This window comes from Medicago sativa, chromosome 7 (genome assembly GCF_051527215.1).
Source record: "Medicago sativa cultivar Bolivia chromosome 7, Bolivia_mono, whole genome shotgun sequence".
NCBI classification, from domain to species: domain Eukaryota; kingdom Viridiplantae; phylum Streptophyta; class Magnoliopsida; order Fabales; family Fabaceae; genus Medicago; species Medicago sativa.
Window position 1 is genome coordinate 98664206 of NC_140755.1, and position 25468 is coordinate 98689673.

General features: G+C 33.0%; 5 protein-coding genes, 1 non-coding gene and 1 pseudogene across 14 annotated transcripts; 3 read left to right on the plus strand and 4 right to left on the minus strand.

Moving 5' to 3' along the window:
• Positions 1 to 768: 768 nt before the first annotated feature.
• Positions 769 to 1332, minus strand: LOC146911009 (uncharacterized). Its single transcript, XM_085729482.1, has one exon. It carries the CDS (start codon positions 1330 to 1332, stop codon positions 769 to 771), a length of 564 nt encoding a protein of 187 aa, XP_085585608.1.
• A 3157-nt stretch (positions 1333 to 4489) lies between these two features.
• LOC146911010 (uncharacterized) lies at positions 4490 to 6135 on the plus strand. Its single transcript, XM_085729483.1, has 2 exons — positions 4490 to 4526; positions 5723 to 6135. Exons 1-2 carry the CDS (start codon positions 4490 to 4492, stop codon positions 6133 to 6135), a joined length of 450 nt encoding a protein of 149 aa, XP_085585609.1.
• On the minus strand, positions 4694 to 8351 carry LOC146911011 (serine hydroxymethyltransferase 3, chloroplastic-like; annotated as a pseudogene). The gene is made up of 7 exons (XR_015017805.1): positions 8046 to 8351; positions 7854 to 7944; positions 7651 to 7757; positions 7436 to 7558; positions 7193 to 7300; positions 6988 to 7074; positions 4694 to 6900 (listed from the first exon to the last, which is right to left on the minus strand). The product of XR_015017805.1 is annotated as a serine hydroxymethyltransferase 3, chloroplastic-like (transcript).
• Positions 8352 to 11140: 2789 nt separating this feature from the next.
• On the minus strand, positions 11141 to 12972 carry LOC146911012 (pentatricopeptide repeat-containing protein At5g43790-like). The gene has a single exon (XM_085723690.1). It carries the CDS (start codon positions 12932 to 12934, stop codon positions 11519 to 11521), a length of 1416 nt encoding a protein of 471 aa, XP_085579816.1. The 5' UTR covers positions 12935 to 12972; the 3' UTR covers positions 11141 to 11518.
• Positions 12973 to 13076: 104 nt separating this feature from the next.
• TRNAG-CCC (transfer RNA glycine (anticodon CCC)) lies at positions 13077 to 13147 on the minus strand. Its single transcript has one exon. It is a non-coding gene; the product is annotated as a tRNA-Gly (tRNA).
• Positions 13148 to 13246: 99 nt separating this feature from the next.
• On the plus strand, positions 13247 to 19586 carry LOC146911014 (dephospho-CoA kinase-like). 8 transcript variants are annotated; one of them, XM_085723699.1, is made up of 6 exons: positions 16607 to 16892; positions 18056 to 18116; positions 18488 to 18660; positions 18762 to 18907; positions 18992 to 19061; positions 19155 to 19586. In XM_085723699.1, exons 3-6 carry the CDS (start codon positions 18553 to 18555, stop codon positions 19440 to 19442), a joined length of 612 nt encoding a protein of 203 aa, XP_085579825.1. In that variant the 5' UTR covers positions 16607 to 16892; positions 18056 to 18116; positions 18488 to 18552; the 3' UTR covers positions 19443 to 19586. The 8 variants fall into 8 exon arrangements, with proteins under 8 accessions (XP_085579821.1, XP_085579823.1, XP_085579818.1 ...); XM_085723694.1 differs by adding an exon at positions 17748 to 17956 and having other exon boundaries at positions 16623 to 16892; positions 18992 to 19586; XM_085723695.1 differs by lacking the exon at positions 16607 to 16892 and adding an exon at positions 13247 to 13367 and having other exon boundaries at positions 18992 to 19586.
• A 2849-nt stretch (positions 19587 to 22435) lies between these two features.
• On the plus strand, positions 22436 to 24735 carry LOC146911015 (uncharacterized). Its single transcript, XM_085723691.1, has 3 exons — positions 22436 to 22581; positions 22712 to 22787; positions 23476 to 24735. The coding sequence occupies exons 1-3, from the start codon at positions 22516 to 22518 to the stop codon at positions 24246 to 24248; spliced, it is 915 nt and encodes a 304-aa protein (XP_085579817.1). The 5' UTR covers positions 22436 to 22515; the 3' UTR covers positions 24249 to 24735.
• The last annotated feature ends 733 nt before the right edge of the window (positions 24736 to 25468 follow it).

The following is a 25468-nucleotide window of genomic DNA, read 5'->3' on the forward strand; positions in this document are numbered from 1 at the left end:
AAATGTAATACTCCCTCCGGTCCTTATTATAAGAAACAATTGACTTTTTTGGTTCATTGTGTATGTGATGTATCTAGTCTATATTTACAATAAGATACATTAATTATTCTATGAACCTAAAAAGTCAACTTTTTCTTATAATAAGGACCGGAGGGAGTAATATATAAAGCCTTGGAAAAGCTTTGCTTTTAGAAAAGTATCTCTAGGAAGTAACTTGAACATCAACAGCAGAAGACATAATTTTTTTAGACCGAAACAAAGTTAACTATTATCATTAATCATCCAATGTTCAATACAAGAAAGATAAGAATCAAAAATACGGTGACTAACCCAAGAACAGGCCGCCCTAGCTAAACTATGAGCAACCATGTTCGCTTGTCTCCTAACAAACTTCACCTCGAAGTTGGAATGTAAAGATAACTGATAAATAATACTAGAAACAATAGCATAAAATTCCGAATCACCCTGGCACGGAGACGATAGAGCTTCCACTAGAGTAGATGAGTTGGACTCGAAGACAACTCGGTCCCATCTGTTCGCATCAGCAAAATGAAGAGCCTCGAGTAAGGCAACTGCCTCCCCCTCCAAAACAGTCATATTTGCCCGCTGCCATTTCGTTTGAGCCTGAATAAATTGCCCGCGGGAGTCTCTAACACAACACGCAAAAGATGTAATATGGTTACGGTCATGAAACGCGGCATCCACATTGCACTTCAACCATGTCTCGCGTGGTTTCTCCCAAACTGAGTTGTTACCTTGCACTCTATTCTACCCGTGTTGCACTACCGGTTGTGCGGGATGTTTATGAACCTCCTGCCATTGCTGCCATGCATCTAGTGCCGTCCTCCCAATGCTTGTTGAAGTATGATGAGCGGCATTCCAAATGACATCATTACGTGCAGCCCAAATTTGCCAAAGAAGTGAAGCCACCCGACCAGCAATGTCTTGGCTTTCGGAACGACATATATCAAAAACAAAATCTGCCAAACTGCTCACAGTTCCAACTCGCGGTTGCAGCACAGTCGAAAGGCCTGCACAATACCAACTCTCATGCGCCACCATACAACCCACAAAAGCATGCCAATCATCCTCAACATCCGTATCACACCAGGGACATCTCACCTCACATTGTACATGTCGTGATTGTAGTCGGAGACACGTTGGAACACACCCTCTGCAAATCCTCCATAACAAATTACGTGCTTTTTGAGGGGAATTCACATTCCAAATTCTATGCCACTCTCCTTCAACATAGAACCGATCAGTATCTAACAACTCCATCATAACAAGTTTATAACCAGTCTTAACAGTATACCTCCCGTTACGTTCCATCATCCACACTATTTTATCATTCTGAACTTCTTGCAATGAGTGGTGTGTCGAGAATAGCTTGCAGAAGACATAATTTTTAAGGAAATGTAAAATCTACTAACAATATATAAAAATCGAAGTACATCAAAATTTTATAATCGTTCTCTTTAAAACTCATGATCTCCTTAATTTTACGTGCATAATCATCATTTTGCAAAATTTAATTCAATTGTTTTATTTTTAAATAAAATTTTAGTTATGGATAATGGTCATCACAAGTAAAGAATTTTCACTGGTTAACTATGAAATTAATTAATTTGTTAAAAAAATTATGGATAATGGTCATCACAAATCTAACAATTTTTCACGGATAACTATGGAATCAATTTATTTGTTTTTTTAATTTTTTTAGAATGACTTAAAAACAAATATTATGGAACTATCGACAGATACAACAAATTTACACGCATATTTGTTTTATGGGATTCAAAATTAATAAGTCTTTGTAATACTTTAAAAACAATTATTTGTTTTTTTCTTCAGAAAAACATTATTTGTTTTTTAATTAAAAACAAAAGGGTGTAATCAATTTTTCTTTACAAAAAAATTGTAACAAATTTGCACTTCCAAAAGATAGGTGGATATAACAAATTTCCATTGATATTTGTTTTTTTTATGCAAAATTAATAATTTTTTCCCATACTTTTAATTTTAAAATATTATTTCTTTTTTTAATTTACTAACAATATATAAAAAAATTATTTTAAAAAAACAATATATTAAAATCGAAATCCAACAAAATTTCATAACTGTCCTTTTTAAAAGGCAATATATTATCATAATAATTACATATGATGTTTCCATATATGTACATAAAATTTTATCATATCGATTTTCTAATATATGCACATAAAATTTTATCTATTGAAAATCTCACATATCGTTAAATATAAAATTTAAAATAAAAAGTTATTTAATAGAAACACTACATTGATGAAATAGTCTTGAGCTTCCAAAATTTTATCATATCGATTTTCTCATGTATGTACAACAAAAATTATTTATGCATATATAAGCACACAAAATCTGCAACGGGTGCGGTGCAAATATTGAACGGTGTTATACATATAAAATAAAAAATTATTAATAGAAACACTATATTAATGTTTATATTTTGACAATATTAATGAGTTTCCAAAATTTTATCATATCAACTTTCTCATTTATTTACATAAAAAATTGTTTCTGCATATAAAACACATAAAATCTGCAACGGATGCAGTGCAAACATTGAACGGTGTTATGCATATTAAATAAAAAAGTTATTTAATAGAAGCAATGAATGCAGTATAAACATTGAACAATGTTTTGCATATAAAATAGAAAAATTATTCAATAGAAACACTATATTAATGTTTATATTTTGACTATATTAATGAGCTTCTACAATTTTATCATATCATCTTTCTCATATATTTACATAAAAAATTATTTTTGCAGATAAAACGCATAAAATCTGCAACAATTGGGATGCAAACATTGAACAGTATTTTGCATGTAAGATAAAAAGTTATATAATAGAAACATTATATTATTAATATTGATATTTTGAAAATTATCACGAGTTTTAAAAAATTTATTGTATTGATTTTCTCATATATATGTATATAAAAATTTGTTTTCGCGTACATAAGAAAAAAAAATTCACTAACATACGCGATTCAAATATTTAATATAAAAAAATATTTAATAGAAACATATTAATGTTGATAATTTTCATTTAATATCTTTAAACATTTGACAATATTAACATTGTAATTATTTTTATATGATTACTGCAATATTATGTGACACGTGCGGAAGGCCAAGTTTATTACTAGTTGTTAAAAAAAAAAAAAACGTGTGTTTGTTTCAAGTTTACCAAATTCATTCCTAGGAATAATATTCCTTGGAACATAAAGATGGGAATTTTATTCCAAGGTATTTAGAAAAAAGATGTTTGTTTAACACTATAATATTCCTGGGAACCATAAAAATAGGAATTATAATAGGAAATTACTCATGAATTTATTCCCATCTCCATGGGAACTTTATTCCCACCCTTTTCTTTGGGAAAATTTTTCTATTCCCAGGAACGTTTTATACCCGGGAATAAAATTTAGTAAACTTGTAACAAACATAGGCATATGTATTCCTATCGTTTTATTCCCAGGAATCTACAAATATAACTTGAAACAAACGCACCCTTAAGCATGGCGCATATGGAGAAAGGCTAAAACATAAAAAATAGTAAAAAAGAAAAAAGAAAGAGTATTTGGACCGTAATAATGTGCTGTCTTTGACAGCTTTAGCTTGTCACAATAGGTTTTAACAATAACATTTATGTTTAAACAAACAGCAACACGAATAAAACATGTAATCAGTGTCATGAATATTTTCAAGACAAATAGGATTAGACTCCAGGAATAGGATACTGAGAGGCAAGAGCTTAAACTTTCCTATGCAAAATCTGAAACCTTGTCTCCCATAGAAAATTCAGGCGATATCAGAATCACAAAATTCATAAAATCTTAAACCATAGTTCCCAAGACCAAACATTTTGCTTCGAGACGGAGGAGCAAGAGCTTGAACTTTCCTACATAAATCTGAAACCTTGTCTCCCAAAGAAAATTCAGGCGATAGCACAACATTCATAAAATCTAGAACCGTAGATCCCGAGACCAAACTTTTTGCTTCGAGACTTATTAGCACACCCTCGTGAATTAAGTCTGCTATTAGTTCAACTTCTTTCTCACCAAATCCTCTTACTGTCATTGCTTCTGTCCCAATGGAAATGCCGTCAGAAACGAGGGCATTCTTGTCACCTTTGTAATTAGCACATGTTAGTAAATAATACTAAAGAAAAAGTTTTGACAAAAAAAAAAAAAGCAAACATGCAAAATAAGGGGTGTTTATTCTTTTCTTTTCTTGTCATGCAACCTAGTGGCTTGAAATTCATCATTTATGATGAATAAGTTGGAAATCCGAGGTTTGAACCTCGGCCCCTACATAATGCAATTCGGAATACTGCAAGTCACTCACCCGACACTAAATTCTTGTTGACCATTATGTGAGCCATGTTGATAACTTTCTCCACGAGAGCTCCATCAATACCCTGAAGGATGTGATGTTGATTAATATGAAATACAGGGCACTAAAAAAGCATAAGATCAAGGGTAAATTAAGTAATGATCATAAATATCTAGAATTTCATTTTTGGTCTCTATAAAAAAAATCAACTTTTTTAGCCATGTAAAATTTTCCGTCAGTCCTTGTAGAACTTCCCATCAATATAAACTTAGGGTTGGAAGTGGGTTAGGCCAACTGGGCTTTTTAAGGCCTAAGTCTAGCCTACTTCAAAAAATATAGATCTGAGTCTGACCTATTACCTGTCATAGGCTCATTTTTAAAGACTAGCCTGACTTTTTTGAAGGTCCGATGAAGCCAAAAAATCTATTTTACACCAATGCCTAACCACACCTTCAAGTCTACTACTAAATAGACCAAATCTTATGAAGGCCTAAAACACATGAATATGTCTGCTACTAAATAACAAAATAACATGAAGAATTAAGTTTATAAAAATTAATTCAACAATATTAATAATGGAAGAGATATTATATATAAAAAAACTTAATAGGCCGGCCTGATAGACTTAATAGGCTTTTTTGTAAGTCTTAGTCTCGCCTATTTAATTAAACAGACTTTATAAAAAGCTTAGGCCTAGCGTTTTTAGTAAATGAGCTGAGACGAGCTAGACTTTAAATAGACTAGGCTATAGGCCACTGTCGGACACAGAGCCGCAACCTTTCCTTGCCATGGGGTAGCCTTGGCTACCCCAAAAAATATATTATTCTTCAATTGGTTGGTATAAATTTATATCCGGCTACCCTAAATAATAAACATTGAGTTACCCCAAATAAATTCAGTTGTCGAAAATTAACATAAGTAAGAAAGTAAAAATATTACTACATGAGACAATAGTCATAAACAAATTAAATGGACATTGAGTTTCTTGCAAATAATCTATTTGTTTACATCGGAAAAACATTATTAATCTATTTAGTAAACGGCCAACTATGGATAAAATTGGCTTTTTGAAATGCATTTTACCCAACTTTTTTATATAGCTATTGACAATTATATCTTTTGGTGTTACTATAATTTACATTTCATATAAGTAAAAAATTATTATGACTTTTTATGTATTGATTGAATTTCGGATTAAATATATTTTTGATTGAATTTCGGATTAAATATATTTTTAGTCTCTACAACACTTGCGATTTTTAAGTTAAGTTTTTAAGATTTTGTTTGATTTTAGTCCTTAATTTTTTGTTAGAGATTAAATACAAAGATTTTGATTGTTTAGGTGCTGGTGGTGTTGTTCGCAACCACGATGGAGATTGGATAGCTGGTTTTTCTCACTATGAAGCTGGAGGTGATGCATTATTAGCTGAGTTACGTGTTATCCAGATAGGTCTTGATTTTTGTAGTCTAAAAGGCTATGCCAACATTATTTGTGAGAGTGATTGTTTGGAAGCAGTTGACCTGCTTACTGATGGTCGTGATCATACCTTGCACATTTATGCTACTGACATCCTTCATATTAGAGATGCTTTAAATGGAAATGGTAATACAACATTGGTGCATGTTCTTAGGGAACAAAATACGTGTGCAGATTTTATGGCTAAAGAAGGATCACATGCAAGGTGTTCTACTCGCTGGAACTGCCCTCCGCCAGGCATGGAATCTCTCATTCTGAGAGATAAGCTTGGAACTTAATTTTGACTCTCCCTCTTTTTTCTTTTTCTTTTTGTCTCGTTACTTTGTAACACTACCAAAAAAAAAATACAAAGACTAAGTTCTTGTGAGCTTAACTCAGTTGGTATGGACAATGCATAATATATGCAAGGTCCGGGGTTCAAACCCCGGCCACCACAAAAAAAAATACAAAGACTAAAAACACTTTTTTTTTTTGTAAAATTTTAAAAATCGAGACAAAAATTGAATAAATTTTTTGTAAGGACTAAACCTAAAAAAGTATAATCTATGGGACTAAAAACATTTTTATCCTTAGATTTAACATATTCGTTTTACTGTTCCTTTATAGTTGGATTTTGCGTAATTTTTTTGCTAGCTTCGCCGCTGGTCGGACACCTGACCCGGTCCCACCCCTAAGAATAGTCCTTGTAAAAAAAAAATCTGTCCCCAAAAATGCTAAAGAAAATTGAAATTTTGATATTTATAAGGACCATTTACTTAATTCACCCTAAAATCAATAAGCAAAATCTCGCTTGTCAGTAATATACACAACACTACGGACTTATGAAAAAAATTCACATTATTGCACCATTTCTAAGGATTAAGGAGGGGAAGACGAAATAATTATAATTTTATTGACACGCAAAAAAAAAAAAAAAGAGAGAGCAAGAAGATTACAAATGGCCTAAGATCAACAAGAACCATGTCATTATCATTACCACCAGAAACCAGTTTATATCCATGTTCAATTAATCGGTTAGCAAGAGCTATACAGTTAGCAACCACCTGCAGGATAGTATGAAGGAATGTTATTGTTCGGAAGTTGTTTACACCCAACTCTAACCAATGTTGAAAAGCGATATTGACATATACCTGCTTTTGGTATTTTTTAAAGTGTGGTGATTGTTCATCCTTGAAGCAAACTACTTGTCCTCCAATTGTGTGGAGATGCGGACCCCCCTAGATAGTTCTACACTATTAAAATGACATGCTAGGAAGGTAAAGAAGATAAATGCATCTTATTCCATAGGGGCATGTTAGAAAGAAAGGAATTGATCAAAGGATATTCCAAATTTACCTCCGCACGGGGATAACAATTATTATTGTCAATGGCAGACTCCAGATCGACCCCATGCACGGAACCTTTCTTGAAGAATATCATACCACCTCCTGGACCTCTTATAGACTGGAGGAAGTGGTTTTCAGAAAAAATTAATCATTTCACAGTTTTGAGGTAAATAAAATTATATTTTTACAAATGCGAATTTTTCTATTTCATTTTGAGTCAAAAATGTAAGCCGAAACCAATATCAAAGCAAACCTTGAGGGTTTTGGTGGCCACAATATCACAAAATTCAAATGAATCAGCGAGCACAGACTCGGCAACAAACCCAATAATATGAGTCATATCCATCATAAAAAAAGCACCTACTTCATCTGCAATCTTTCGTTGCATAAAAGATGCAACTAGTTTATCGCAAAGAATAAAATCACATTGTATATAGAAGCAGATAATAAAGATTAAAATAAACATACTTTTCTAATGCGAGAATAATCAATATCTGGTGGATACCCACTAGCAACAATGAGCTTTGGTCGGAATTCAGTAGCAGTTTTCTCCAGCCTATCGTAATCAATAAGATCTGTTGTAATTCAAAAGCAAGTGGGGAAAAAAAATTTCATGTTATTCCACAAATAAGCCAATATATGTAAAACAATTTTAATGAAAATATAAACACCTGTTGATTCATCAAGTTGGTACGGCATAATTTCAAAAAAATTTGAGGCGTATGCATGAGATAAATGTCCCTTTTGAGTCAAATTCAAATACTGGTAACATATAATTACTGACATTAGAACAACAATGTAATGGATTTCCACTTTGGAATTGGAAAAACTAAACAAACTTAAATGAAAGAAAGATAGTTTACCATTATTCGATCACGTAGCTCAAGAATTGAAATGTACGCTCCAAAATTAGTCAGGGACCAGATAATGGTTCAACACTCACACCCCACTTATTACAATCTAGATGGAATGTGGCAAGTACCCTTTCATTAAAAGGAATTTTACTCTCATCAACTTCAGAATCAACTTCACTAAAGTCATAATTTGGGAAACTCCTTCCTTCACCTAATATTTGAAAATAGCACATAATGCCGTGAACGAAGAGATGAATACATGGGCATATATATTAATGGGCAAATTGCACTGACCTCCCTTAAGTTTTGCCAAAATGTCACTAACACCCCCTTTATTTTGCAACATGACAGTAACCTCCCTTATTTCCTTTTACATCCATTCAAGGTTAACACCGTTAGCCCCATGTGATAAAAACAAAACAAAGAACTGTGAGTCTGTTCTGCCAATTTCATTCGGCAACTAGTATCTTGGCTTTTGCTGGGTTACTCTCCGATCACTTCCGGTTTTACTAAAAGCCATAAATCATAAATGTCTAAAACAGATATACTCTCCGATCACTTCCGGTTTTACTAAAAGCCATAAATCATAAATGTCTAAAACAGATATTATCCTAATTATTATTTAGGGCATTGAAGAAAGTTGATTCAAATTCCAGATACATGTTTAACCTAAAAAAATAATATATATGCGTGTAGTTGATTGAATATCTTCTATTGATTTAAAAATGATTGGTATGTTATCTTCTAAGAAAAATAAAATCAACCAAATTGAATTGATTTATCTAATTGAGCGGATAAATCGAAAGAAGCGCCTATATTAATGGCACATTATAGCAATTAGCAAGCATGTGTTTTGTTTGGTTGTTCTTCCAAGAATAATTGCAGGCTACTCCTACAACTATGTGATCGTGAGATCTCACATGCTCACCACTATTGGAGTTATTTCATCAGAAACCTTGGAGCACCACAGCTGCAAAGGCAGGAGAAGAGTAGCGGCTGAGTAAAATTAGGATATGACATGAGTCTCACTATTACGATATTTTTGTTGTTGTTTTCACAGAGATTTAACACTGTTAAACTCCAAGGGATGTATGTGTAGCTTTCAAAACAAAATAAGGGAGGTTAGTGTCACTTTACAAAATAGAGGGGGTGTGAGTGACATTTAGGCAAAACTCGGGGGAGGTCAATGCAATTTGCCCTATATTAATTAAAGGGTTAAAATATGTTTTTACCCCTTGCCATTGGGACGAATTTTAGTTTAATTCTTGTAAACAAAAAAAAAGTTACAACCAGAATTCGCTGCCCAAATTACAGGGGTGAAGGTACATTTAATCCTATATTAAAACATGGGTTAAATATGTTTTTGGTCCCTATAAATATGTCAACTTTTCGTTTTAGTCCCTCTAAAATTTCCTTCAACTTTTAGTCCCTATAAAATTTTCAATCTTCACTTTTGGTCCCTCTTTTAAAGTAAAATCATATGTAGATTTCATATTATTTAATAAAATTTTCCAGAAAAATTCAAAATATTATAAGAATCACTCCAAAAAAAATTCAGAATTTTTTAACAAAACATGAATTTAATATGAATTTTTATATGTTTTAAGGTTAAAAATTCATATTTAATTTGTGTTTTGTTAAAAAATTCTAATTTTTTTTAGGAAATTTTTTTAGAATATTTTACACATTTCTGCACAATTTCATTAAAAAATACAAAAATTAAATTAAAAATAGGGACCAAAATTAGTGATTGAAAATTTTATAGGGACTAAAAGTTGAAGGAAAATTTTAGAGGGACTAAAACGAAAAGTTAACATATTTATAGGGACCAAAAACATATTTAACCCTTAAAACATCGGTGCAAAATTCAATTATATATATAAGCACATATTCCAAAGTTGATTTCAAATATATTCCAAAGTTGTTTTAAAATCTATGATGCATAGGTACGAGTACGTTGATATAAAAAAAAAAATATATCAAGTGAATTAGTATCATTGTTGTTCTAAAAACATGCTTAACAAAATCAATTATAACAAAAAATAGTATAATACTAGTCGTATTTTGATTATGTGTTAACAACACTTCTATCATCATTTTGTGCACCCCTCTACTATTTTCATCAAAAGTTGAAATACACTAGCTACCATTAGATGCTGTTAGAAATGAAACAAAACTCTAATTTTATACATTTTCTCATTTTGATTCCAAATTTCATACTCACCTTTTCAGTACCTTCAAAGAAATGAAATAACACCCACGCCTCTCTTCCACCATGGGAAGCATGGCACAACACCTAAAGCACCGAGTATTTTCCATTCTCCTCGGTTTCATTTTCATGGATTTTGTTTGTCTTGTTCTTTCTCATCGCTCAACACCTAAAGCAAAGCACCGGGTATCTTCCATTCTTGTTGCTTTGTGCTCTCATGTTTCTTTTAATTCATTATGTGTTTCTTTTCCTGCCCTTCCTATTGCAGGTTGATGCCTCTCATTCGCTCACATTTTTTTGTGCGATTACGCTTCAGGTCACGTGAATAGCTCAGTATCTTGTAAATTATGGCGCTGTCATGATAAAATGACGTTTTCATTATAAACGGGATGATGTTCACTTGTGTTGTCCAACATATCAGACATGAGATATATGAAATAAAGGACAACAGAAATAAATGAAATAGATTTGAAAAACTAATAAAAATGTCAAGAATATTAGGTGGTTTATTGGAGATGGATTGTTTACGTCAATGGAAAAGTAGTGTTTTTTAGGTTTATCAAATTAATTAACAATGTTAAGTTGAAAAGGGTGGTGTTTATCTATTTAAAGAGACCTTAGCGGAGATTACTAGAAGGGACGTTTGTGTCATTTAACCATTCCATTACTTATGCTCTTCTTTGTTTCATCAAATATAACTAAGTATGCTTTCCATTTATAAAATTCTCATATGGTACGGTGATCAAAATAAAATCTGATGAGAATATATGCAATAAGAATTCCATCAAAAGATATCCAAGGTCAGAGTGAGAAAATGTGTAGAATATCCAAGCCCAAATGACCCACAAATCAAAACACACCTGAAAGTGCAAGTTGACGGTTAATGTGGAGGTCCTTCAAGTAATGCAGTATTTATTAGGATTTTCATCTCAACTGTTAAATTTTATATCATGTACCACGAGGAAGACATCATACTTTTGCCAGCAATGACGAGTTGATTTAGTGATGGTGTTTTTGTAAACTAAATAACCTAATACCAGCTCATTGATATCGATGACAATATTTTCAGGATGCTCAACAGCTGTAGGAGCTTAACAGGAATACTGACCCCATATGAGTTACTTTCTCAATGAATGAGCTATCATCTGTACCATCCTTCAATATCCATCAATAAATACATATCGTAGCAGAGCAGCTCCCTATCAGAAGTAACTGCTAAGTTGGTGTTCTATGTCAACTTACAAGCTGCATGAAAATATTGGGAGAGTGAGCACTATGCCAAGAGTTCACTGGCATGCCTTTGATGCTCAACCTCCACAGAACTACATCCTAAGTCCTTAGTCAGTCCTCTCTCTTTCATCATTCCTCTTATCCTCTCAACATCGCTCCACCTTCCCGCCTCTGCATACAGATTCGACAGCTGAACATAATAGGCAGTGTTATATGGCTCCAACTCAACCAATTTTGTAGCCGCAACCTCACTGAATTCCAAGTCACCACGAGATTTCGAACCAAGCAATAAGGATCCCCACATAGCTGCCGTTGGCTCAAACGGCATACATTTGATGATCTCAAAAGCCTCCTGCAATTGACCAGCACGTGCCAGGAGATCAACCATACAAGCATAGTGTTTGACATTAGGACAAAATCCATACTTTCCATCAACCAACATACTAAAGATAAATCGACCCTTTTTCACCAAACCCGAATGACTGCACGCAGAAAGAACCGTGACCAAAGTCACTTCATCCGCTCTAACTCCATCCAACTCCATCCTATTAAACCACAAAAGAGCCTCCTCACCACTCTTAGCCAAAGCTAGCCCTTTAATAATAACATTCCAAGTAAACACATTCTTTTCCTTCATATCACCGAAAACCTTCAACCCCTCTTCCACTCTCCCACACTTGACATACATATCAATCAACGCCGTCCCCAAAACCACATCCAATTCCCACCCATTCCTCCTCACCATATCATCTATCCACACTCCCATTTCAATAGCACAAGAGCTAGCACAAGCAGACAAAGCATTGACCATCGTCACCCTATTCGGCACCACACCCGCATACTGCATTTGTTCAAACACAAGCAAAGCATCATTATACTTCCCACCGTTCCGATAACCCATTATCATTACAGTCCATGACACAACATCTCTCCGAGGCATTTCATCAAACAGTTGGCGACAAAGTTCTAAACGCCCACATGTAGCATATACATCAAGAAGAGAGTTATTAACATAAATATCATTAACATAACCGAGTTTAATAACATGAGTGTAAACACATTGTGATTGAAGGAAGTAATGTGAGTCGGAAAGTGATTTAAAAAGAAAAGGGAACGTGAAGTTATTGGGGAAGATGGAGTTTTTGTGCATGTGGGAGTATAGAGAGAAAGGGGTGTGAGGGATGTGAGAATGAGAGAAGGCTCTGATGAGAAAGTTGAAGATGAAAACATGTGGTTCTGGAATGAGGTGAGTGAAGAGAGGTGAAACATAGTTGAGAAGGTTATGAGATTGAGATGCTGTGATTAAGTGTTCTGCGATTGTTGTGTGTGATTGAAGGTTGTGAATTATGATTTGTGCTTGAATTTGTTTTACATGAATTTGTGAAAAGCAGAAACTTTTCAGCAGTGTCACTACTCTTCCGGCTAGACAACTCAACTGATCTGTTCCTCTTTCTTTCATAAAAATAACAATGAAATAGAGACGAAAAATGCAACAATCACTATTTTGATTTTTGATTTTAGAGTACCTAAAATTAAGAAATAATTATTAAATAGAAAATCTTAAATAAAAATTGTTTGGTAAAAAGTAGAATAAAGGAAAATGCGCATCCAGGGAATCGAACCCTGGTCAGTACCGTGGGAGGGTACTATGATACCACTACACCAGATGCGCTTATGGTTATTGGTCTGCATTTACTATAGACAAAATTTATCATTTAAATTTGTTTTTGTAGCCTCACCCTTTAACAATTTCTCGCTTTGGCAGACTCCCATCTCACTCTTCTCTCCACACTTTCATCATTTCCTATTCCGGCAGCTTCCCACCACTGCGCGCGACCCCGTCCACTGCCAAGCACTCCAACCTCTCCATGCTCGGCCTCCAACAACAACAGGTAATTCAGAAATCATCATCTTGCCTTTTATGTTTTGAATCTCCATTTGTAGGGTTTTTGAAACCTTGATTTAAGATTATTTTATATTACTCTAGTTGTATCACACTGGGATTGTATTTGCGTTCCACCTTTGTCAACCTCCCATGTTGTAGCTATAGGAATAGATTCATTACGATGAAGCTGATTATTAATCTATACTATGGCTCTGTTTGGTAAAATTAGCTGATAGCTGATAAGCTAGCTGATAGCTTTTAGCTGATAAGCTAGTTGAAGTGTTTGGTAAAATTAGCTGATAGCTTTTGCTTTGAATAATAAGGGTAAATATGGAAGAAAAAATGAGAAGCTAAAAGCTATAAGCTCAAAAGCTACTTGAAGTAGCTTCTGAAAAATAGCTTATAAGCTCATGAAATAAGCTATAAGCTCGTTGTACCAAACAGAGCTAAAGTGTTACCAAACAGAGCTTTTTTTGTCAAATGAGCTTATAAGCTAAAAGCTAAGAGCTAAAAACTCTTTTTTTGGGTTTACCAAACAGAGCCTATATATATATATATATATATAAAGAAAACTATCCTTTCAGCACTTTTGGGTTGGACTTTTCTTTCTAAAATTACTCTTAATTTTAAATACAAATAACACATGTAACAAATAGATAATAAATTTTTTAATTTAAATATTAAAATAAAGGTAACAAACGTAAGCAAAAAATAATGTTAAAGATTGGACTTTAAATCCTCTAAAAAAAATTAGTAACAAACGTGAGCAAAAAATAATGTTAAAGATTTAACTTTAAATCCTCTAAAAGAAAGATTAGTAACAAACTTGAGTAAAAAATATTGTTAAAAATTGGACTTTAAATCCTCTAAAAAAAGATTAGTAACAAACTTGAGCAAAAAATATTGTTAAAGATTTGACTTTAAATACTGTAAAAAAAAATTAGTAACAAACGTGAGCAAAAAATATTGTTAAAGATTGGAATTTAAATCCTCTAAAAAAAATTACTCCCTCCGTCCCGTAATAACTGAGCCATTTGTAAAAAAATATTGTCCCAGGAATCTTGACCCATTTCTGTTTTCAATACAACATTAATTACTATTTTCCAATTATAATTTTAATTAATACTACTTTCACCACTCCCAATTCAATATATTCTACTTTACATTTATGATAAAGAAGAATGCACCAATACTTATCATAGACACTCAAAACCATTTTTCTCTCTCATTCATTTATACACTTTTCTTAATCTGTGTGAAAAACTAAACTAACTCGGTTAAATTAGGACGGAGGGAGTAGTAACAAACGTGAGCAAAAAATATTGTTAAATATTGGACTTTAAATCCTCTAAAAAAAATTAGTAAAAAACGTGAGCAAAAAATAATGTTAAAGATTTGACTTTAATTCCTCTAACGTTATGAATACCATTGATCGTAAACAGAGTCAAGTATTTTTTGTTGATGGTCCAGGCGGAACAGGTAAAATATTCCTTTATCGAGCATTAATGACAACTTTGAGAAATAGAGGAAAAATTGTCTTAGCAACTGCGTCATATGGTATAGCTGCAACATTATTACTGGGTGGTAGAACTGCACACTCCCGATTTAATTTACCTTTTGATGTACAACCAAATTCCATCTGAAATATAAAAAAGCAAAAAGATCTTGCAAAGCTTATAAGAGTAGTAGCTGCCATAATTTGGGATGAAGCCCCAATGACAAATAAATATTGTTTAGAAGCATTAGATCGAATACTAAAAGATATTTTAGACTGTGATGCTCTATTTAGTGGAAAAATTATGATCATGGGTGGAGATTTTCGTCAAGTACTTACAGTTATTCAAAAAGGTAGTAAGGCACAAATGATATATGCATGTATTATTAGGTCTTATTTGTGGGCTAATACCATGGTCCTACATTTGGTACAAAATATGCGATCAATGAATTATCCTGAATTTGCACAATTTCTTATGCGAATTGGTGACGGTGTTGAACCTGCCAAACCCATTGATATGGTGAAGATACCTCCTCAAATTGCATTACCATGAGAAGGAGAATAGTTAATACAAACTTTCATTGATCATATTTTCCACAATTAGATTTGCATGGATGTGATGCATCATATATGGTCGAAAGAGCCATAATTACACCTACAAATGATGATGTTCAAAAATTGAATGACCTAATTATCAATCTTCCAGGAGACGAATATAATTTGTTGTCATTTGATGAGGTTGAAGGGGATACCTATAACTTATATCAACATGAATTCTTAAACTCAATTACTCAAGGAAGTATCCCACCACATATTTTAAAGGTAAAAAAAGGTGCACCTTTGATGTTGTTACGAAACATAGACCCTAGATATGATCTGTGTAACGGGACACGATTGTTATGTCGTGGTTTATTTAAGAATATGTTGGATGTGGAAATCCTAACATGAAGCAATGGTGGAAAAAGAGCATTCTTGCCTAGAATTAAAGGACTTCCCTTGGTGCTTAGTAGAAAACAGTTTCCCGTTAGACTAAGTTTTGCAATTACCATAATTAAGTCACAAGGGCAGACCATTTCCAATGTCGGAATCTATCTTCCATGACATGTTTTCAGCCATGGTCAATTATATGTAGGCTTTATCAAGAGGAGTTTCTCAAAATTAAACAAAAGTTCTCATTAAAGAAGGGAAAATAGAAGGAGAAGATGGAGACTTTACAAAAAATGTAGTTTTTAAAGATATTCTTTTATCGTAATCATTGCAATGTTTCTTTTACATAACATGTCATTTATACATTTATGTTACGATGTACTAATTACTATTAGAATAAACAATAAATGATCATTATTTTATATTCAGGCAAACTAAAATATGTTGAGTTCATAAATAATTTTGTTATATGCATTGACAATATTTTGTTTATAAATCAATATATCAATAATTTTCATTAGTATTTTAAAATTTAAAATTTTTAATCAAAATTATACAAAAAAACATAATAAAATAATCACATGCGTTAGCGCGCAGTAGAAAAAGCGGACAGACGAGCACGATAGTGCCCGTCTTTCCGCTAGTGATATCATAACATGAGTATGTATTTAATTTATTTGAGTATAATATATTAAAATCTTATGATCTTAATATTTATGTTATTATTTTCATTATTCAAAACCTGAACCGCACCGGTTAACCGAACCGAACCAAACTCAAATAACCGAACAATTACATCTCAATTAATCATATCAGCTCTCACTTCTCACACAAAAATTCATTTTCACGCAAAAAAAAAAAAAAAAAACTTTTCTAAACCCTAATTTCATTTCAATTTCAATCCAATCCATCTCTTCTTCTCTGATTCTCACTCAATTGAAGCTCATATGAACGAAATGTGATAAACAAGTTGCAATGAGTGTAAATTGAAGCTCAATCCACCTCTTCTTCTTCTCGACACCTTTTCTGCAGAAGTGAGCTTTTTCACTCTTCTCTAATTTCACTCTTCTGCGATTCCAACTCTACCATTGTCTGAAGAACTTGAAGAAGGTACAAATTAGTTTATGGCTATGATGTTGATTTTGGGTACAAATTAGTTTTGTTTTGCTTTTTGTTAATTTAATTAATGGATTTCATTTTATTTTATTTTATTTTATTTCATAACCTAATTTAGAGCAAACGTTGTTTTACATTTGAAGCATAGATAACCTTTGTGTTGTTCTTTTACTAAAAGCGACAGTTATAATGTTTTTTCATCTTTTTGAACTGAAAACTGCAGTATGAATTTCTTTGAATTGAAAACTTCAAATCTCTTTGCTGCCAAGAACGAAATAACTTTCATGTAGAACTTCAGTGCAGTTGCAGACATTGTATCATATATATGTAGTCATGTAAACAATTAAATTCGCAAAAGGATTAAAAAAATTCAAAATATAAATTTTGGTTCGGTTCGGTTAGCAAGTTACGAAACGGTTAACCGAACCATAACTTTGGTTCAGTTCAATTCGTTCCAAATCTTAAACGGTTCAGTTCGGTTATTCCGAACCATTTTAGCACTTCAGTTCGGTTCGGTTTGGTTAATATGGTTAACCGAACCATGCCCACCCCTAATTTTCATGCATATGATTGTAATTATGAATTGAAGTTGAATAGTTCGACCCAGAGTTCTTAATGAATTGATTTCCGTGACAAGTGTTATAAAGGTTCATTCAAATATTGAGAAATTTTTTGTGGTTTAATTCATACTTTTGTGCTATGTTTAATGCACTGTCTATGATGATTTTCCGTGTTCATGTGTCTATGATGATTTCCTCATTGCCCAGGAAATGTTTGATGAAATATGCGACTGTAGTATTTAACTCAGCCATAGATATAATTTTTTTTTTTTTTTTTTTTTGCTTTCAGAAAGAGTAGAGTTGCTGAAAGCTTGTTTTGAATGGACAACCAAATTTAAATTCTCTAAATAAATACCGATACTAGTAATTTGATAAATTAAAAGGGAAATTAATAGATGCAATTAATTCTCTATCCACCTTCCATTTAAAATTTCCTAAAATTCTCCAGCCAAAGTCCAAACACAGCCTTGGTGTAGTGACCTTGTATCAGCTTTTGAGGTATAGAGTACAGAACTGTGAGTGGAGCATTTACCTTAGAATCAGTTTGAAATATTTTATTGAATATTATGCAGTAAAAGAATGCATTTGGTTTTGAAGGTAATGGATTCAAGAGCTTACAGTTTAGATGCCACTTTCAGGTTTATTATAGTAATTTGAGGTACAAATTGCTCAATTGTTAAATAAATAAAAGATAAAACATTTTTCTTTTGTTTTGAAGAAGCCATAAAACATTTTATTTTTAGTTTGATTCATGTTAATATCCTGAGTTGTTACTTGAATAGCCTAATTTCATCATTTTAGTAATAACTGCTAGTCTTTTAATGCTGCATAGTAGTGGTATAGTACCTCTATTGATGGATAAACATATTCGATATGTCTTTATACAGTTGTATATTGTGCTTGCTCTGTCGTATCTAGTAGTGTTAAACATTCATATACAGTATCCTTAAATTTCCATACTTATTGAGTTATTTATGTTTGTACATGTTAAAATATGTAATGTTTTCATGACTGTCCATGCTCACCCAGGTAAGTGAGAAAAACTCAGAATTAATAGCCGACAAGTTTCAAGGGTGCAGTGATTGATAGAATAAATGAGGATTGTTGGACTGACTGGTGGAATAGCAAGTGGCAAGAGCACCGTTTCCAATTTATTCAAGTCTCACGACATCCCTGTTGTCGACGCTGATGTAGTTGCTCGTGTATGTTTCTTTTTCTTCGTGTTTTTTTCACCTTTTGGCTTTGCTTATAATTTGGGGAAAACCCTCTCATGGTCGGTGGTTATTGGGATTTGAATTACTAGGATGCGTTGAAGAAAGGGAGCGGCGGATGGAAAAAAGTTGTTGCCGCGTTTGGGGAGGAAATTCTACTAGACAATGGAGAAGTTAACAGACCCAGACTTGGCCAAATCGTTTTTGCTGATCCTGATAAGCGTCAATTTCTCAATCGGTATTCTAAATTTATGTTGTGGTAATTATATTTGATTTCAATTTTACTTTATTTTTGAAGTTTCGGTTGTAATGGTTGTTTTAGATTGTTGGCTCCATATATATCCTCGGGGATCTTTTGGGAAGTTGTGAAGCTGTGGTTGAAAGGTTACAAGGTCATTGTTCTTGACGTCCCTTTGTTATTTGAGGCTAAGATTGACAAGGTCACGAAGCCCATAATTGTTGTGTGGGTTGATCCTGAAACACAGATTCAGAGACTCTTGGCAAGAGATAAGTCTAGTGAGGAGGATGGTCGGAACAAGGTCAATGCTCAGATGCCGCTGGATGGTAAAAGGAGTAAAGCTGATATAGTAATCGACAACACTGGTTCACTAGATGACTTGAATGAACAATTTCAGAACGTTTTGGTTCGGGTCACCGGACCCTTGACATGGTATGAGTTTTGGCGTTCTAGGCAGGGAGTCTCAATCATTCTCGCTTCATTTACCTCAGGTGTTGTTCTATGTATGAAGACATTTAACAACAACAGTTTATAGCCACTTTCTTATATTATGTTTTGTGACGTGCTTTACTGTATCTCTTTCTAAATCCCCAATAAATAGATATGACATACCATAGCTCAAGTTTCAAGAACTTTCACGTTTTGAAGTATAGGACAAGAACTATATTTTTTTTCTTCCCTTGTTTGAGTCTGATTTTCTTTCCTTTTATTGCCGTTGGTTGGGAAAATGATTAAAAAATTCATTTTGTCGTAAAGACTTCGGTTGACATTTTTGTTATATTTATTACATATATATAATTGCAGGATTTGAATTGTCTGCAGTCCACCCATTCACAGTCAACACATAGGTTGTCATTGGATCAAGATCGATTGGTGGAAAAAAAGAAGTACTATATTATTTTTTTCCAACTCCAAGATACAAAATTTGAAATCTGGACTGTCCGATCTCAATCCAATGCCTCCTGGTGTGCTATTTGTGTGATGAACTGCAGGCAACCCAAATCCATAATTGTAAACATTTGAAGGAATTATGGTTAGCTGTTGTGTTATGACTAGTCAGTATGGGCAAGTCCAAATAAGGCGAAGATAAGATAGGAATGGATGAAAATGTCTTCAAATATTATAGTAAGCTCATGTAATGACACTTTTTGATTCTTACATATATATTAGACTTGGAGCTTTGAATCTTCATTTGACTGCAGGGACGTTCAAAGCTTTGTGCCCCACTAAATTGTGGATTTGTTGCACACCTTCATTACTGTTTTTGGCTACTCCATAAGACAAGATATGGAATATTGATAATAGTAATAACATGTCATTTGTCCAAAGACCTGTCAAAACCATTGGCTTGCACTAAGTGGAAGATAACCTGGTATCCATTATAAAATCGTGCAGTATTGATATGGATGTTTTTGTTCTAATATTGAATGTTACGGTTATATCATTTGTCAATAGACCCTGTTACATCTTATATTCTTATTCTAATGATTGATGGTTTGAAGTGCAACACCCACACTTCAGTCATAATCCATTGTTTTATTTAATTATTATTTTTTTGAGGCACCACTATTGTATTATGCAATTTGCTTTCATTTTTTTATCTCTAAAGACTAGGTCTATGACATGCATGCATACGCAAGTCGTATTGTTGTGAATGTGATTAGAGTTTCTTTATGCAATAGGTGATATCATTTTATATTTTTCATTCTTTGCTATTAACTTCTGGTTGTAGTGGTCTGCTGGAGGCTGGAAGGAGCCACCTATGATGTGCTGTGTTTAACCTTTTTGTTGTACAATATATTGTGCGCAATGAGACACTTGCTGCAACTGTGGTGGGTTTATTATTGGTTTGGTGAACCTTTATCATCCAATGATGAAAAACATTTTGTTCACCGTGCACCGCACAATTTAACTGGCTTGTGCAAAGTAGCAATAACCCAAATACAAACATTTATTTAAGAATAAAATACACGACAATCAAAGAAAAATTCTCCAACCATTTTCTTATACTAATAAGGACGGAGGTACTGGTAGTTAACATCAAATTTATTTTTGATAAAAAGCTTAGTAATAAGTATTTATTTGACAGAACAAATAAAGTAAAGAGTTAAGAGCATCAGAAAAGGATTTGGTAGTGTGATAAATGTCATCTGGAAATCTGTCTGAGTGGGAGGAATTATTGAATAGTGATCGATACTCATCAGTTACAATCCCAACTAGCTAACCAACTACTCGTCAGTCAATTATTATATATCCTCTATCATGTTGTTCTTACGTCAAATTAACATGTGTTAGTTGAAGCATAATTTTTGATTAATTAGCCAGTGTTACGTAAGTAGTATATGAATCTTCTAACCTCCGGTCCGGACCCTTTATCATATATCATATGGTATATACTGTCCACAGGAGCTCTCAATCAAAACCGCATGATCAATATGATTCAACAAGAGTCTACGCAAAAGGACTATTTAAAAAGTCTTCTGGAGCTAAATCCAATCACAAATTTTACTGTGGACCACATTGAAAGATTGTCCACCGTTGATTAATAATACTAAAAAATTGTCTACAACTTCAATGATGGTTGATGTCGAATCTTAAAATTAGAAGTTCATGATCTCCCTTGTTATAGCATATGAAACATAAGCTGAGATTGATATCAATTTATCTAAAACCAAAGGAAACATATATGTATGCACTCTAAACTGAACCATCAAATTGTTCTCTCTTGTTTTTAGTCAAATTGCAGTTGATTAGATCTTTATCTTGAAGACAAAGAGGAGCATAAATTTTTGCATATAGATGACATGATTAATCATCGTAGATGTTTTGACCAATCTTCATGTACCGATTCCCAGTAAAACCACATATCAAAGTGGTCACTTGTTCTATAATATAATACTGTAGAACTATAACTCTGGAAGATTTGGGCACTTGCCATCAAATGTCTTCTTTTGGAGGTACTATTATTATTTTACAATTTTAATAATTACTGAATATTCTCTTTGGAGTCACGTGATTGAATCACGTGTCTTTGGTGATTTAAATGTCATAAATAAGCATAATGGTGATTACTTTTGTGAGATATGTATGTTAAAGGGGATGTGGCATCCAACACCAAGAGAGTGCTATGATGATTTCGACCACTTTTCTTCTTCGACTTTTTTCTTATTAGTTTACTTCCTCCGTCTCATAATATTAGTCGTTTAAGATTTGTGCATAATTATTAAGAAAATGATTAATTCTGTTGATTTCAATGGTAAAATTAGTAGCATTTACTAAAACACCCTTATTAATTGTAGTTAGTGGAGTAGTTAAGTTGGATGAAATTCAATAAATAAGGGTATAATAGTATAAAAAAATAATAAATGCTACATTGGTATTGTAAAGTGACAATTATTTTGATAAAAAGAAAAAAGGCTAAAGAGAAATAACTGTGAGAAGGAGGGAGTATTTATTAGTAGTACTACTACTATACATGTACATGGGTTCCTCACACCCTTTAAAAGCATTGGCAAAACCAACAAACACACCCCACTTAGACAAGCTTTCTTCGTCCCTTATTTTCCACTCCACTAAGCTAGCTACGTACCAACCAAACTTCATTTCAAATGGCTGCACCCAAACCAGCTGCTGATCAACAAGTTCCTCCCGGATTAGAAACACTCAAGTATCAGGTAATCATAATTAAACACACTTTAATTTCCTTGCTCTAACAAGTCTACTAATCATTCCCTCCTGAATCTATTCTTTGCTCAACTTCACTTTAATTAGTAGTAACTGATTATATATGTGATCATTCTACAGACGTGGGTTTTAAAAGTCTTGATCCACTGCGACGGCTGCACAAAAAGAGTCAAGAAAATTCTTCAGGGCATTGAAGGTATAATAATACACACACACACACCATGGTTCTGAATTGCGACCGCGGTTATGTTGCAAACTTGATATTGTGACAAAATGAAGACAAATACAACTGAGGCGGCTGTAATTTCGGAGATCTCTAAAACCTTTATATTGCAGCCATAATTGCGGTTGTAGTCCGCAATTTAGAACTATGATATATACTATACATTATATATTTTTCTGAGTACCTAATGGTATTTATTTTATCAGATATATACATATATATCTCCACTTAAGTGTTAGTCTTCTAATAGCTTATTAAACATATTGGTTAAACAGTAGTGTCTTGGCGGGTCTTGGATTGACATGATCAATAAACCTGGAATTTAGTTAATTACATGAATTTAAGACATTATACTATGATTATCAATTTATCATCCACTTCAGACTTTATCATGGATGTGCTTTAGTGATATTCTTTATACAATTTTCTTAACATATATAGAAGCAACTAATTAATTATATAAATAATAATAATAATAATAATAATAATAATAATAATAATAATAATAATAATAATAATAATAATAATAATAATAATAATAATAGAGATTAATTTAGATGCATTGTCAGTGTAATTAGTCACAATTTATCCTGTATGACTCTTACGTATATTTGATTAAAGTCTAACGGATCCAACCGTTATGATTGTCACGGATATATAGGGGTTTACAGAACAGAAATTGATTCTCGGCAGCACAAGGTTACAGTTACTGGCAACGTGGATGCTGAGACTCTCATCAAGAAGCTTTCAAGATCAGGGAAATCAGTAGAACTTTGGCCAGAAAAGCCTCCTGAGAAGAAAGATAAAAAATCTTCAAAATCAAAAGGTGAAACTGAAAATATTAATAAGGAGATCAAGGAAGATCACAAGAACAGTACTGAACAAGTTGGTGAAAGTAGTCATGAAGGTTGTATAGATGATGCAGGTGATGATGGTGAAGAAGATTCAGATCACAAAGAAGGTCATAATGGTGATAATAACAATAAAAGTGAGGGTGGTGCTAAAAAGAAGAAGAAAAAGAAAAAGAAAAACAAAAGTGGTTCTGCTTCATTAACTCCAAATAATGGAGGAGGAAAAGAAATGATTAGTACAGAAACAATTGATTCACCACAAGTACTTGAAAAAGTGAATGCCATTCCTAAGGAAATTATTATGCCTCCAGTACTTCCTCAGCAGCATGCTTATAACCCATATCCACCACATATGTACTATCCACACCCTCCTCCAGCAGTAGCACCACCCTATGGGTTAAGCTATAACACATCATATCCTGTTTCTAGCACTTCTTCTTATTATGTTGGTGCCCCTGTCATGCCCATGCATGCTAATTACTCTAGATTCCCTCCACCTCCTCCACCCTCTCATCCAATCAACAGCTATGGTCATCATAATGATCATGAAGAATATGAAGGTGGATATTGCTCCATTATGTGACAAAGCTATACAATGTGGAGGATGATGTTGTGTATGATAGTGTTGTTGCTTGTTAATTAGTGCTTAATGTAAGGGAAAGTGGGGGTTTTAATTTTGTATTATGCGCTGTGAAAACAGAAATTAGTTGCCTAGTTTGTAAAAAGACGATTTGGATATTTCGCAATGTCTAGTGTAGCTATTGCATAGTCGTTCGTAATTTGAATCTTTTGAATTCAGATCCGACTTTGCAACATCTGCATTAGAAGTTGCGGAAGATCTAGATTAAAAAAATGTGGGAACAAGGACAAGAATGTAATAGAAAAAAAAATATGGTGTAGTTTGCTTGCTGGTATGGTGGGTCTTCAATGCTTTGTCTTTGTTTAGCCTTTTTTTCTTCTTCTTTGTATTAACCTGTTAAAAAGTATAGTTTTTTGGGTTGCTAAAAAAAGGCCAATAGCATTGTAATGCTCTGCAATTTGTACACAAGAAATCTTACTTTCCTTCTCTATCTTATGTGTAAAGTATATTTTCATGTACAAAGTTTTCTTTTCTTTTTCTTAATCTTTTTTTACATGCCCATGCTTTTTTCTAATTCACATGCATGCAAGTGTGCTATAGCTGGCCAACTAGTCTTAGCTGCTAAGTAGTTACTAAAGAGAGTGAATAACAAAAGCAAAAGAAAAAATGTTTTGAAGTTTCTCTTTTATGCTAGATTTGGCCAAAAACCATGTTTTGAAGTTTCATTTGTCAAATTCTTACTTTGATTGGAGATATATGTCACGATATTAGAATATGCATATGTTGTAAGCAGAAAGGGGAAGATAAAGTAAACGTAGTAAATGTTTGATAACGTGTTTATGACCCTGCAAATTAGAAGTTTTTATTATTATATCACAGTAAGGTAGCATATACATACTACCCTGCATATTACAACATTATGTCCTTCCATGAAACAAAGTGGAAATTTTCTAGATTATATAAAAATCATAAAACTTTAAATATAGTATGTATTTCATTTTGATACTCGAAATTGTAAGAGTAGAGTAATTTTGTCTCTCAAGTTTACAAAATAGTAAATTAATCTCTTAAACTATAAGAGAATTGAACTGTGCTGTGAGAGTGGACGTTGAAGTTATATTTGCGTTTAGTCACCTCATCATTTGAACCAATGTAACATACTCATGATCTCATATCATAGAGCATGTGTGAGTGGGATTGTGTACTATATCTGAATCAGACTG

Excerpts from the sequence above, each read along its gene's own strand:
- LOC146911015 (XM_085723691.1), top strand. The coding sequence starts at position 22,516 with ATGGCTGCACCCAAACCAGCTGCTGATCAACAAGTTCCTCCCGGATTA. Across the intron at positions 22,582-22,711 it reads TAGAAACACTCAAGTATCAG|ACGTGGGTTTTAAAAGTCTT; the intron begins GTAATCATAATT and ends ATCATTCTACAG. Across the intron at positions 22,788-23,475 it reads AATTCTTCAGGGCATTGAAG|GGGTTTACAGAACAGAAATT; the intron begins GTATAATAATAC and ends ACGGATATATAG.
- LOC146911012 (XM_085723690.1), bottom strand. The coding sequence starts at position 12,934 with ATGAAAGAAAGAGGAACAGATCAGTTGAGTTGTCTAGCCGGAAGAGTA.
- LOC146911014 (XM_085723695.1), top strand. The coding sequence starts at position 18,553 with ATGAGGATTGTTGGACTGACTGGTGGAATAGCAAGTGGCAAGAGCACC. Across the intron at positions 18,661-18,761 it reads ACGCTGATGTAGTTGCTCGT|GATGCGTTGAAGAAAGGGAG; the intron begins GTATGTTTCTTT and ends TTGAATTACTAG. Across the intron at positions 18,908-18,991 it reads AAGCGTCAATTTCTCAATCG|ATTGTTGGCTCCATATATAT; the intron begins GTATTCTAAATT and ends TGGTTGTTTTAG.
- LOC146911010 (XM_085729483.1), top strand. The coding sequence starts at position 4,490 with ATGAAATACAGGGCACTAAAAAAGCATAAGATCAAGG. Across the intron at positions 4,527-5,722 it reads AAAAAAGCATAAGATCAAGG|GTGCTGGTGGTGTTGTTCGC; the intron begins GTAAATTAAGTA and ends TTGATTGTTTAG.
- LOC146911009 (XM_085729482.1), bottom strand. The coding sequence starts at position 1,332 with ATGGAACGTAACGGGAGGTATACTGTTAAGACTGGTTATAAACTTGTT.